The sequence below is a fragment of the Canis lupus genome, chromosome 5 (genome assembly GCF_048164855.1).
Source record: "Canis lupus baileyi chromosome 5, mCanLup2.hap1, whole genome shotgun sequence".
NCBI classification, from domain to species: Eukaryota; Metazoa; Chordata; class Mammalia; order Carnivora; family Canidae; genus Canis; species Canis lupus.
In genome coordinates this window covers 44,984,150-44,998,430 of record NC_132842.1, presented here as the reverse complement: position 1 = coordinate 44,998,430, position 14,281 = coordinate 44,984,150, and the positions used below count along the sequence as shown (strand labels likewise).

Here is a 14,281-nt window from a genome sequence, read left to right as displayed (position 1 = left end):
TTTCTGGAATATGACAATAATAGGAGTAGGAACTAAGGAAAAAAATAGTTAAGTTGGATCCAAAACTTAAAGCTTTTATGCATCAAAGAATACAATCAAAAGAGTAAAAAGGCAACCTACCAAATGTGAGAAAATACTGTAATTCATGTAGGAGTTAAGAGCCACAATATATATAGAAGTACCACAATTCAACACCTGATTAAAAAATGGGCCAAGTACTTGAATAAACTTTCTCCAAAGAGGATATACAAATGGCAAGTTCAAGAAAAATGCTCAAACACCTATTTAATTAACTAATACTGAAGAGCAAATCAAAACCATAATCAAATACCTACTTAGCAACCATTAGGATAGCAATTCTCAATCAATCAATTCCTGAGCACAACTGATGAGAATGTAAAATGGTACGGGTACTGTGGAAAAACAGTATGGTGGTTCCTCAAAAAGTTAAACACGACCATATGACCTAGCAATTTCATTTTTTTCACATTTAAAATTTTTTTTATTTCAGCAATTCTATCAAACATTTCCTAACACTCTTTCAAAAAAGAAACTATGGAGACAAAAAACAAGAGGATTCAGAACACAAAATATTCTTATGCAAGGAAAGGGTGAAGACAGTGGTGCTTTTTACTTATCCCCATACTATTAAAAAAAAAAAAAAAAGGCTGGACATGACAAATCATAGACATTTTATACTAATTTCTAAGCAATGTAGACAAATGCAATTTAAAACAAATTCAATTCTGACCTATACTGTGATGTCTAATAAACTCCTAAATAGAAAGGTATAAAATCTCTCTTCTCTTAAAAAATGCTTAGTATAGTATGTCATTCTGATTAAGGAAAGGCAATTTAAAGTGAATTTTTATGATCCAGGTCTTCTCACCTGTTCACTAATAACTTGGAATTCTCTCATTTCATCCTCAGTTAAGGGAGCACATGTTTCATCATTCTCACTGTCTTCTTGCCAGCCCATCTCCTTTAACAATCTGAAAAGGAGTCAGGAAAACAGGTTAATTTATAGCTTCACCCAAGTAGAATAATTCCATTTACACTGTAAGAAAACACCATCCAGATCCATTATAAAGTCCTCAAAACACATAAAAAAGAACTTACTATACGCTTTCAATCTTTTTTAAAATGAACAGGTAAAATTAAAGCCCAATAAACTGTTAGGAAGATCAGAATGAACTGTGTGCGACTGTTTTAACTTTGTCCTCAGAGGTTCTCTAGGCTGGAAATTTAGGAAAGGGTCTCTAGCCCAGAAACTTAAAAATAAAACAAAAACTGCTAAATTCTTATACAGAAAGTAAAAGCAGTATTTCTTCTTCTTCTTTTTTTTTAATATCACCACAATCTACCATATTCTTAGCTACTCATTAAGTTTTTTTTACTTTGGAAAGAAAAAGTTGAGCTATCTTACCCCTACCTTGCATTTTATAGTTGGTATCACCTCTTACGTACATGCCAATCATCAACCTCAACATATATTTCAATGTGAAAGGGGCACTATGTTCTACAGTAGCAGACCACTTTTTTAAAAGCTCTTCCGATGAAGAGATCTAAGTAAAATAATTAATATGGTTATTCTCTTTTCCTTCCAATTTTTATTTATTATTTTTTAAAGATTTTATTTATTTATTCATAGAGATACACAGAGAAAGAGAGAGACACAGGCAGAGGGAAAAGCAGGCTCCATACAAGGAGCCCGATGTGGGTCTCGATCCCGGGTCCCCAGGATCACACCCCTGGCTGCAGGTTGCGCTAAACCACTGTGCCACTGGGGCTGCCCTCCTTCCAATTTTTAAAAAGAATATTTCCATCTAAGGCACAGTGAGCTTTAAAAAAATAAGTAACAGGGAGCCAATGACTTTTCTCCAGTCAGGCAAATATGAAAACCAGCCACAGCTGATGCATCTGACTCAACTATTTCAAAGTTTCTTACATAGCCACATGTACTGTATTGGTCCATGTTGGTTTTTTAATATTTTGTTACTCTATTTATACCTAACTCATCTCTTAACTTGAACCAGCCACAAGGGTCTTGTACCTTTTCAAATAATCTCAGTATCAGTGCTCAGAGAATCTGAGCACTGATTTAACGTAACACCCATATTTTACACATAATCAAGATCAGGTAAAATAACTTGCTTACTTGATGGCAAAGAAGCAAACAGAATTCTAGTCTTCTCTTTCCAAGTTAGTATAAATGTCCAATCTCACCTTCCCCCTTCCCTCCAGAAGGTGTAACTATTAACTGTTTCTGGAAGAGCTTTCAAAACAAATGCTTTGCCCTACAGTTAGGAATATACTGTGACAGTGATCTACGCCTTTCCTTTTTTGTTAGTGTTTCTCCTCATTCCCTCAAACTATTACACCAATTACATCTTACACTTTGACTATCACCCTTACATCTTATACTTTCACAATAACTAGCCTCTGCTAAGTGTTTCTAATGGCTTCCCAATTCCTAAAGAATAAACTCCTTAACTTCATGACCACAAATTCAAATTTCTTACATTAGAAAAAGTATAGATTTAGAAGCAGAGTACTTGGGTCCCAATTCCTATTCTATCACAAATAGGTATATAAGCCAAAGGCAAATTCCTTCACTTCCCTGAGCTAATTCTTCATCTGAAGCAATCAAGGAGTTTGCAAAGATCTCCAAGGCCCTGCCTTTTCAATGTTATCTCTAATTCCAGTAAGGACTACACACTCCTTCAAGATACTTCACTCACTGCCCCTTAAGTATGTATTCAACCCTAAATATCCTTTCACATCCCCTTCCTGTCCTATTATTGTCTCATCTTTAAAGATTTAATTTAGCTCTGAATTACTCTTTCTGACTGGTACTCAAGCCATGAGATCTATCCCAAACTCCCTTGAATTTCTCTGGCACTCATTTGATGCTTACCTACTCCCCACCCTTAACATTCAAACTATCCTCACTATCGTGATGAAATATTGAAACTTGACAAGAAAACTAATAATAACGTGTTTTTTGTATATGTTTCGTATTTTTCATTTTGTATTTTAGTTTACACATACGAACTAAGAATTGTTATCCCTGAGAACTTTATCACTGACGCCTGATTTGTTAAATTCAACCAATGTAAATACTTAATATGCACATAAAGTTTATGGAAATTTGAAGCCATGGAAAAGAAGTATCACTCCACCATTTTCAGAGAAATAAAACTCATAATCTGAAAGAAGCCATTAACTTTGTTACCTCAAAATATATATTAATGTGTTTCTGTGGAATACTTCTAAACATACACTATACACCAAGCAGAAAAAACTCAAACTAAGAAATTTAAGTTAAAATGCTTCCAAAGTAGTAGCACATTTACTTCCTTTTTTATTGACTTGAGATCTTTTTTAGCATGTACAACATTTCCACAAAATAATATAAGGACTTCAAAAAAAAATAAAAAGGACGATGACGTACAAAGTGAAATATTCATTCAGGTAGTCATCACTGTTAATCTCGTTATGCACTATGGGTTCCCTACCAACCCCCTAGAGTTTATCCCAATTTTGGAACTTCTCTTCTTGCTCTATGTGGCTTAGTTCTGAATTCCTATTCTCTCCATTTTCTCCCATTAGTAGTCACCTGAAGAAGATCACACTCTGTTGAGGTATAGAATGGCAAATCTCTCTTCCCCGCATCTTCATGAATCAAGCAAGAAAACACCAAAATGCTTTCTACATTACTATGTCTGCAGATGAAGAACTAATAAAGTTAAATCATTCATTATAGGTACTGGAGTGAGTATTTTCTATGTAACTGTGTGGCTCAACTTCCTTTTGCTACAAAATACTGCAGGCAAATACAAAAACAAAAAAGATACTAAGTTCCAACTTTACCATTAAGTTTCAACTTTTACTACAGTCTTAACACAGTTTCTACAGGTAAAAAATTTATCTTTATTCTTTTATTGCCTATGCTGTATCTCCTTTATTTTATTTTTTTAAGATTTCATTTATTGATTCATGAGTGAGAGAGTGGCAGAGACACAGGCAGGGAGAGAAGCAGGCTCCCTATGAGGAGCCTGATGCGGAACTTGATCCCGGGACCCCGGAGTCACACCCTGAGCTGAAGGCAGACGCTCAACTGCTGAGCCATTCAGGCGTCCCTCCTTTAATTTTTTTTTTAAAGATTTTATTCATTTATTCATGGGAGACACAGAAAAAGAGAGAGAGGCAGAGACACAGGCAGAGGGAGAAGCAGGCTCCACGCAGGGAGCCCGACATGGGACTTGATCCTGGGTCCCCAGGATCATGGCCTGGGCCAAAGGCAGGCGCTAAACTGCTGAGCCACCCAGGGATACCCTGTATCTCCTTTTAAAAGGTAATTCCTCTTTTACTATAATCATTAGAACATCTGGGTTTGTATAATTTCTTTTCTCTGCACAGGACTTAACTGTCAGACTAAAAATATTTAAATGACTATTGGTGAGACTGGGAACTGGAAAAACATCTTCAAGTAAAATCTGATTATTTTAATTACGTGTGCCATTTGACCATTTAACTTCATTCCTAGTAGTCTGTTTTATACACATTTATACATATGTTTAAGGATATATAAATACAAGGATGTTCACACCAGAACTATCTGGGTTTTTTTTTTAAGATTTTATATATCTGAGAGAGAGAGAGAGAGAGAGAGAGAGAGAGCGCGCACACAAGCATGGAGAGGGGCAGAGGGAGAGACAATTTCAAGGAAACTCCATGCTAAGCACAAAACTCAAGGAGCTTGACCTCACAATCCTGAGATCATGACCTAAGCCAAAATCAAGAGTCAGACACTGAACCAACTGAGGCACCCAGGTGCCTCACAGCAGCATTATTTGTAAAAAAACAAACAAAAGTACAGGGAGAGATCCCAAATTAATAGGTAAACAAGTTTCATGAATTATATTCATACTACAGAACCGTAGCTCCAAATGAGATATATAAGATGGTCTACTAGAATAATGGGGGGGAAATACCAAAATGTCTACCTCTGCCTATCTTTTTAAAAAGGAATTAGTGTTTACCATTTTCTGCACTGTATGACACTGCAGCCATTACTTGGCCTACGATCAGAGTTACAAGTCAGTAACTACAGCATGAAGTAAAAGGGAATTCTACCCTTTGGGTGGGAATAAAAAGTATGGTTACTGATCCATTCATACTAAATGCATAGAAACAAAATACAGTTTGCCCGAATAAGTAAATTTATAGATATTACCTAGTTAAGTTAGCTCAAATTAATCTAGTTTAACTCTCAGCAAATGAACATTCACATTTATCACCCACCCAATAAATTATTTTAGGCAAAAAGAAGTTCAAGTTAGTATAGGAAGATTACAAAATTAAAACAAATGCCTGTATTCTCATATATAATAGTTACAGCTACATTTAAAAAGGGCAGGACATCATTTGGTAAAGGGGAGCAAAAACCGTTATGGAGATAAAGAATAATGTATGAATTGGACCTGAAAGACAAAGACTTAAAGAGGTCTTTAATCTAAATATTTTAAAAGTTATTCTACGGTAGGTATAGCTTACATCCCCACTGTCTTAGAATTAAATAAAGTTCTAGGAGAAATGGCATTAAACTAAACAGAAAGTCAAGTCAACCACCGAGGCTGTTAACATATACATATCACTCCACACTGAGCCTGGTCCTAAACAATGTAAAAATTTTTTAACAGAAGAACAACTCAATTTACATAAGGCAATTACAGAGTGATATGTGACAATATAACTACACATATCAGCATTTTATTGCTTTAGTAGTTACACTGAAAAACTGCATAAATATGTATGGGAAAAAGCCTATAAAAATGAAAACTACAGGGCCACCTGGGTGGCTCAGTTGGTTAAATGTCTGCCTTTGGCTCAGATCATGATCTTAGGGTCCTGGGATCAAGGTCCCCATGGGTTCCCTGCTCAGTGGGGAGTCTGCTTCTCTCTCCCCCTCTGCTACCCCCACCACCATCACTTAAGCTCTCTCTCAAATAAAATCTGTAATAGAAAAAAAATGAAGATTACAGACTGAATAGTAATCTAATACTAGTAGACATAGTAGAGAGGTAAGTTTTGGTGCCATCATTTCTCCCTTCATGGTGTTGGTAATTCAATCAGTTGAAGTATATTTCTGTACCACAATTTAAGCTTCAATAAAAATCTGCTTAATTAAAACGACAAAAAAAATCAGAAGGAATTAAGCTTTAGTCCATAAATGCCTCATTTACTAATGTTGAACTACGTGGTTTATTTCAAGACCATATGAAGGGTAAGTCATTTATTTCTTAAAAAATACCTGCTATTATCTTACCTAGGGAATCATAGGAGGAAAAAAAAAACCTAAAAGTTCACACTAGACTTCAATACTCTTCAATTCTTAGACTACTAAATCACTTAAGACTTCACTATTTAAAAAGTGTTTAAAAACTGCAATAATGGAAGCATAAAGTGCTCTTGAAAGCCTGCAATAAAAAAATAAATCACATAGTGAGACAACTGGATATCCATATGGAAAAGGATGAATTTGGACCTCTATACTTCGAACATTCACAAAATGTGCAAAACAGAATAAAAGGGGGAAAAATGATAAAATGACTTTATCGAAATTTAAAGTTTTTGCATTTCAAAAGGCACCACTGAAAAAGTGAAAAACTCAGAATGGGGAAAAATATCTGCAAATTATCATGTGATTATGGACCTATATTCAAAATACATACAGAATTCTTACAATCAGTAAGACAAATAATACAATTTAATAATGGACAAAGAATTTCAATAGGTATTTCTTCACAGAAGACATACAAATGGCGAACAAGTACTTGAAAAGATACTCAACACAAACATTAGAGTGGTTAAGTAAGAATATGGAGAAACTGGAACCTTCATATGTTGTTAATAAGAATGTAAAATGGTATAGTCATTTTAGAAAATAGTTTGAAGTCTCAAAATGTTGAGCTTATGTCCCAGCAATTCCACTCCTGTAACTACCCACACCCAAAATGCCAAAAACATGTCCATACAAAAACGTGTACAGGAATTTTCAGATAGTAAGTACCATTATCCTGAATACTCATCAAGTACAAACAACTCAATACCCAACAAAACTGATGAACAAAATGTGACAGAGCCATATCGCATACTTGTCACTAAAGATACACAAAATAGTGACACAAGATACAACATGAATCTTGAAAGCATTATGCTAAGTGAAAGAAGCCAGGCATAAAACACCAATATATGATTCTATTTATATCCAGCAAAGGCAAAACTATCAAGAAAGTAGATTAGTAATTGCCCAGGACATAGAGGAAAAATGAGAAATTAAATGCAAATGAGCACAGGGCTTCTTCTAGGGGGGACAGAAATGCTGTAAAATCAGAATGTGATGTCAGTTGCACAGCTCTGAATGTATCAAAAATCATGTAACTCTACATGTAAGATGGAGGGAATTTGGTAAACAGTTCAAAAAAACTTCAAATAAGTCACAATTCTATAATAATATCAAAACCCTGGATGTAAAAAATGCTAAGAAAAAAGTAAAAATGAACACTAACCTGTGTTCTGCCTCAAGTGAACTTGAAAGAACATCAGTTTGTGGGAAGGTTGAAGACCGAATGATCTGCTGGGAAATTACTGAGGCATTGCCATTCTCCTGTGGAATTTCATTTTCATCAAAATTTCGGTTTATATCCCTTTCTTGATGAGTACTATTGCTGTTATGCAAGTTAAATGAATCATCATCCTGATTTGTAGGAAGTTAAAAAAGAAAAAGGAGTTAGAGATTACATCTGTTGAAAACTTTAATAGATTCCAGATAATACATAAATATTATAGTCATTAAATTTAGGAGATATTCTCAGAAAATATAAAAGTAAGCTGTGAAGAATACCCACAGTTTTCTGACTCTATGTCTTCACATTTATTCAACAAAGGCAAATCAAAAGGATGAAGGCAGGCAAGACAGAAAATACAAAACAAAACATTATTTCTGCACAGCAACAACAGAACGAGAAAAATCTACTTCAGAAAAGAAGTCCTTCTTTATACATATAGTAAACTAGCTTGCTTTCAGGGAGATGACTATTTTGATTAAAGTTTATTCAAAGGTCTTGAATGATATCTGACCAAATATTCCAATGACATGTTAATGTCAAACCAAGAGTTACTGCTAGTTCAATTACCTTCTCTGAGCCAGCATGACTTTCATCTTCATGTTCCTCTTCTACTCTGTCCCTTTTCAACGCTTTCAAAAATTCACTCTTCTTATCAGTGCGCATACGTGTCAGTTTGGTTAGACGAGGCTGCTGATTAAGTTTGTCAACAGGTGAAGAGGAATTTGAGCGATTACACTAAGAAAAAATTCAGAAATAGTAATAAATACAGAGACAAAGAATATCAATATAAAGTTTAACTACTACAACTTCCTATTTCACCCTATTCACAATACAAAATTGATTTTAAAGCCTATTTCCCTCTATACTTGTATAAGTTTATCCCACTGAATAAGTAAACAAAAGAATTTTTTTTAATTCTTTTTTTTTTTTTTATCCCATAAAACAATTAAGGTCTGGCACTACTAACAACCACTGTTCTAAATTGAGAGTTTAAATAATTTCGTAAAATCCATTCTAAAGCTACTTAAATATGCCTATAATACATATTGGAGTGGTTTTTAAAACTGTGTCCCATAGAGTTCTAAGGTCCTAATAACTCCAATAAGATCTATTTTATAATTATATACACACAGATACAGAGTTTATCAAGTAGGATTTCATGAAGGAAAATGTTTGTGGTAGGGCTGGAAGGAGGTGGGGGGGATATGTACTAGAGTCCTTTTTTTTATTTTGTTTTGACAGTGGAACACAGTAGAAAACAATGTTAAAACTCCATGTTAGAGATTTTTATCTATGGAAAACTACCATAATGCCAAAGTGTTGGCAATAAATGTCTATAGACTATAAGGAATCTAAGCCATAATACCAACTGAGAATGCTGGTCCTTTCATCCCAGTTCTAAATTTCTATTACTAAAAACCAGTAAAATGAGGGGCTATGATGTTCCAATACAATACACAGAGCAATTTCCAGTGTAGCAACATAGAAACAAATGCCTTTGACCCTGAACTCATCATGGAACTCCCTGATCTAGAAGCTTCAGAAACTTGGTCAAATGACAAAAAAAAAATACTTAAGCTACCAAAAGCAGCCAAAGTCCATAAAATAATAATATGCATTCTTCCTCTTCTCCTCCTCTCTGGCCCCTTGAGTGTTAACACTAATCATCCCCAAAGGAAGATTATATAATACAAATCCTCCTTTTTTAGTCAAGGTTCAATCTTAGAGCATAGTGTAACTCTATCACATATGGCAAAATTGCAATTGTCATCATTCTTTTCTTAAAAATTTTTACTTATAGCTGATTGGTAACTAGGTATTTCTATTAGTTTCTCTACATTTTAAGATACTTGGGGATTTTGTTTAAAAATACTTAAATTGGCGATCCCTGGATGGCTCAGTGGTTTAATGCCTGCCTTCAGCCCAGGGCATGATCCTGGAGTCCTGGGATTGAGTCCCACATCAGGCTCCCCTGCATGGAGTCTGCTTCTCCCTCTGCCTGTGTCTCTGCCTCTCATGAATAAATAAATAAAACCTTTAAAAAATTAAATAAGTAAAAATACTTAAATTATTCTTAAAGTGCAAAAATGATTAGCATTAGCAAGAGCTAAGTTTTTGAATCAAGTATTCTGAAAACACTGAAATATCTCATTTAAATGTACTCATTTAATGTATCTATGCCCTTTGCTCAGTTAATTGAATTATCATGATTAAGATATGTTGCATTCCTCAGGAATAATTTTAAATGACATACCTCTTTCACTGAAGTTGTTGATGGAGTAAAATTCTTGGCAGTTGATTTAAAAGCATTGAAGTTGCCAACACCATATGTAGACTCATGAGGGAAAGTCCCAACTTTATTTTCTTTAGTTTGGCTTTTCCATTGTGTGGGCTAAAGAAAAATATTCAAGTATTAATATGCATCGAAAACAGATCATCTGGAACATAGAGAAAAAGTGAACTCTATAAAATAAAGATGACTACTATGAGACTCATAAAGACAATCATTTTTGTAATGTATCTTAATCATTCCTACTTATTTCTCTTTCTACAAATCAAACCAAAGCTTCATATTCAGATAAAAATATCTGACTACTATGCTATTTTTTCAAAGTTCTATTAATCTAAAGTTAGATTTACTTTGCCTACTATCAAGAAAATACAAGTAGGAGCTCCAAAAACCTAAAAGTGAACACCAAGGAAACAGCACTATATATTATTAAGCAAATATATCATAGATCCATCTGGGAAAACAAAATTTTAGATTTCACTTGCTATTAAAAGAAGATAAAACATACATGGACAAACACACACAGCATCTAAAAGATAATTAAAATTAATGACATACAGTGAGCCAAGTCTTTGCACTTAAAAGTCAGTACCCACCAACAACCCCCACCCCCACACTTTGGTGTAAAATTTTTAACATTCTTTTCCTGAAGTAACTTAATTGGTACCAACTTAAAACTTGCATTTTTAAAAATGTAGAACTTACTTTTGTAGGTGGAGCAGCAGGTTTAGGGACTAAGCCTTTATAAACACTTGGACCAGTCCCATTCTTAACTGGCTGTGACTGAAGATTTCCTACCACTGGGAATCCAGATAGCTGTAAGTCTTTTGTATTACCTTTCTTAATGACCAGCATCCTTGGAGCTCTAGATTTAGGATTCGGAGGATACTCTGCATAAATAAAGCACGAGCAAGGGTTACATACAGTTTATATTTTAGCAAAAAATTAAACCACCAAAAAAGCAGCATATTCCAAACCTAGATTATGTTTAAGAATAATAGCTGCTTCCAGGGTAAAATAATTAAGTTATATAAGCATGAGCTATATAAGCTATAAGCGTGAGCTTCCTGCTTCAAAAATAAAGCTACAACATAATTAAAAATATAGCAAGAATTGAGCAATGTCAAGTAATACAGATGATTTCAGCTCACTAGTGGCCTAGAATGTTAACTATGACCAATTCAAGATTAACTTATACTCTTAGCATATTTTTAATTTTTTTAAATGCAAACTTCACCCTAATTGCACCTAATGCTCAGAATATAGAGTACATTTTATTTTTGCCTTCTCCTTAAAAAGACATTTTTCCTAACCCATTCTCATTCTTTTTATCTCACTTAAAAAGTTATCACCAATAAACAAAGAACTATATAGTTCCCTTATTTTTAAATTTCTCCCTGAAGTTATGACTAGCAGAAAACAGGATTCTATTTCACAATACCAAGTCAAATACTCATTGCCCATCTAACTACAATGAAGGCATTATATATACTACAGGGCTAAGAACTCAATCGTTCTGAAGATAGTACTAGCAACAACAACTGGAAAGCTTTCTTCTCAAGACCAACTGCAGTTGTTAAAACATGAAAAAAACTGAGTTTAGTTTCTACACACTCCTAGAATTTAGTGCAGTATTACACGTGAGCTTGTTCACAATTATTGTGGTAAAATGTCTTTCTTCCCTTAGAAAAAATCTCAAAGTATCAGTTTCATCATAATTGGAGAGCTTAGGGTAAAAGAACTGAGAGAAAGCTCAGAAAATCTAAAACAAAATTAGCACTGTGTATGAAATAAGATAAGATCCTGTGAGATGCCAAGTTGTCTACATGTTTGTGAGGATGCCTCACTTCAAACAAACCAAACCAAACTTCCTATGGACCATTTTAAAAACTAAACAAGGATTTGTAGGGATACGAAGGTACTCTCAAAGTTCATATGAGTGAGCTTCAAACTCCTCAAAATATAGAGCTGGTATGATGCTTCATTTATTTTAATGGTAAAGTACGAAAGAACAAGGACCTAAAGTAAACTGAGCAATATTCCTAAAAGTTAATAAACAGACGGCTCAACTACTAAGGCAAACATTTCAACTTCTTGAGGGTCTTAAGGGCTAAGGAAGAAATCTTCAGGCACGCAACACAGATATTAAATCGGTAATACATAGCTTTTCTAAAGAACCTACACAATTAAGTCAACAAAACAAAAATTAAGAATAAAGATCTCAAATGCAGGTGAATGTAGAACACCAGAAATAGCACTCAACAATTTAAGTTTTGTAAATTATTCTGGTAAACAGATGATGTAAGTGTGTGAGTAAAATTGTGGGAAAAAAAGATTTAAATTAGCAATTCTAAAAATTAAAATGTAAGAGAAAATCTTAACAGCCTGGTACTCAAACTCTAAATTAAATGAAACTCAAGAATCAGAATGATTGGTACTGAGAAAAGGTACTAAGCATTGCAAGGTCCCGGAGGAATTCAAGTGTTGAAACAGAGGACATTTCTATCAGTACATCACAATTAAAGGAGTTCAAACATGACTCATAGGCACTTCTAGTTCAACAAGGCCCATTAAGCACACAAGCTCATCTCTTCTTTACCTTATAGTAGGTCCTTACGTTAAAGTCACTCTAAGAAGAAAACAAATACAACAGGAAAAGGGTCATCTGGAAGGAGTCATGTCAACCCACATTTTTAGAAAAAGTAGTAAAGAAAAAAAACTTTAGAGTATCCACAAAGGAACCTAACAGCTGAAGATGGGATTAATTTACCCTACAGAATCTTGGATTATAAATGGGACTCGAAAAAACCATATATGGCAAAGGACAGAAGTGAAACTTTTCAAAGATCAATCACTAAGAAAAAAATTCCTACTGAAGGAAATTCTAAACAAGGTACTGCAAGAAGTAGAATGGTCCCACATAGAAGGCTGAGGTACAAGAACAAAAAATTGACAAGGTACAAGAACAAAAAATTAACAAGAAATTATTGTGCATAAACAATCAAAATTAAAAGATAGAAAAGGATAAGCAAACATATTTTATCTGTAAGCCTCAACATAGTTCCTGACTACAAAGTTCACTTTCCTAAAATTTGATTCTTAGACATCTAGAGCAAGAAATATTCTGGCTTCTTCCTCAAAAAGGCCTTCAGGGCAAAGAGAGAATACTCTAAAAAAGGTGAAGGGATGTCTAGCTGGCTCAGTAGAGCACGGAACACTGGAACTCAGTAGTGGATTCAAGCTTCCACAGATGTGAAGAATTAAAAAGAAGAAAGAAAGATGAAGCCTAAGAAATAAATTATAAAAGGCTAAGTAGCAGGGAGCCTGGGTAGCTTAGTTAGTTAACCATCTGCCTTCCCTCAGGTCATGATCCCAGAGTCCTGGGTTCAAGCCCCGAATCGGGCTCTTTGCTCAGCAGGGGAGTTTGCTTCTCCCTCTTCCTCTGCCTACTTGTGAGCACACATACCTGTGTGCACTCTCCTTGTAAAATAAATAAAATCTTAAAAAAAAAAAAAAAAGACAAGAGCAATGTAAAATAAAGGTACCCAAAGGAAGATGATATGGTTTGCAAGGAAAGAGAAGCAGACATAGTGCTAATGCACTAATTAGGCATTCATATTCAATTCTTATAGTAGAGTTTAAGAAACATGTACTTTGTACCAAATTTACAGAATCTTGCTCCAATCACATGAATTTATCTTATCTATAAAATTAAAAATAGTTCCTGTGTCACAGTTACTATGAAATGTTTTTTCAAAAATACTAGAAATGTCCTAAAAAAGTCAGACTGTCCCCCACTAAAATACACTCCCAATTATATTTCAATATTATATCAAATTTTAGGTTGATTTACATTATAGAAAATGAGAAACACTGACAGAAATAAACATAACAGAGACTAACTTATGTCCTATACAACTACCCTGAATATACCACATAAACCTGCCCATTTAAAAACAAAGTGGGGGCGCCAGGATGGCTCAGTTAAGCATCCAACCCTTGATTTCATCTCAGGTCATGATCTCAGGGTCATGAGATCGAACCCCACGTCAGGCTCTGCAACTCAGCGTGGAGTCTGCTGGAGATTCTCTCCTCCCTCTGCCCTTCTCCCTACTTGCACGTTCATTCTCTCTCTCAAAATAAATCAAAACCTTAAAAAAAAATAAAAATAAAAACAGTGTTCTTAATAGCAATGATTACATAACAGCAATGTAAAGGATAATGGCAGCACTAATTACCAAACCTGAGTTATTCATATTCACTTTATATTACAGTTGACCCTGAATAACAAGGTTTGAACTGCACCAGTCTACCTATATGCAGTTTTTTCTGACAAATACAGTGTAATATTGTAAAT

The 14,281-nt window shown here is 34.4% G+C and overlaps 1 protein-coding gene across 6 annotated transcripts in view; it reads right to left on the bottom strand.

Annotated features, from left to right (window-relative positions):
• The window catches only part of GPBP1 (GC-rich promoter binding protein 1), a 72,560-nt gene that overhangs the window by 5,570 nt on the left and 52,709 nt on the right, over positions 1 to 14,281 (bottom strand). For all 6 annotated transcript variants that reach the window (XM_072826507.1, XM_072826505.1, XM_072826510.1 and 3 more), the window contains 5 exons: positions 10,630 to 10,814; positions 9,889 to 10,026; positions 8,202 to 8,369; positions 7,575 to 7,762; positions 890 to 992 (listed from right to left, as the gene is read on the bottom strand). In XM_072826507.1, coding sequence (XP_072682608.1) covers positions 890 to 992; positions 7,575 to 7,762; positions 8,202 to 8,369; positions 9,889 to 10,026; positions 10,630 to 10,814 — 782 coding nt within the window. The remainder of the gene's footprint in view (positions 1 to 889; positions 993 to 7,574; positions 7,763 to 8,201; positions 8,370 to 9,888; positions 10,027 to 10,629; positions 10,815 to 14,281) is intronic.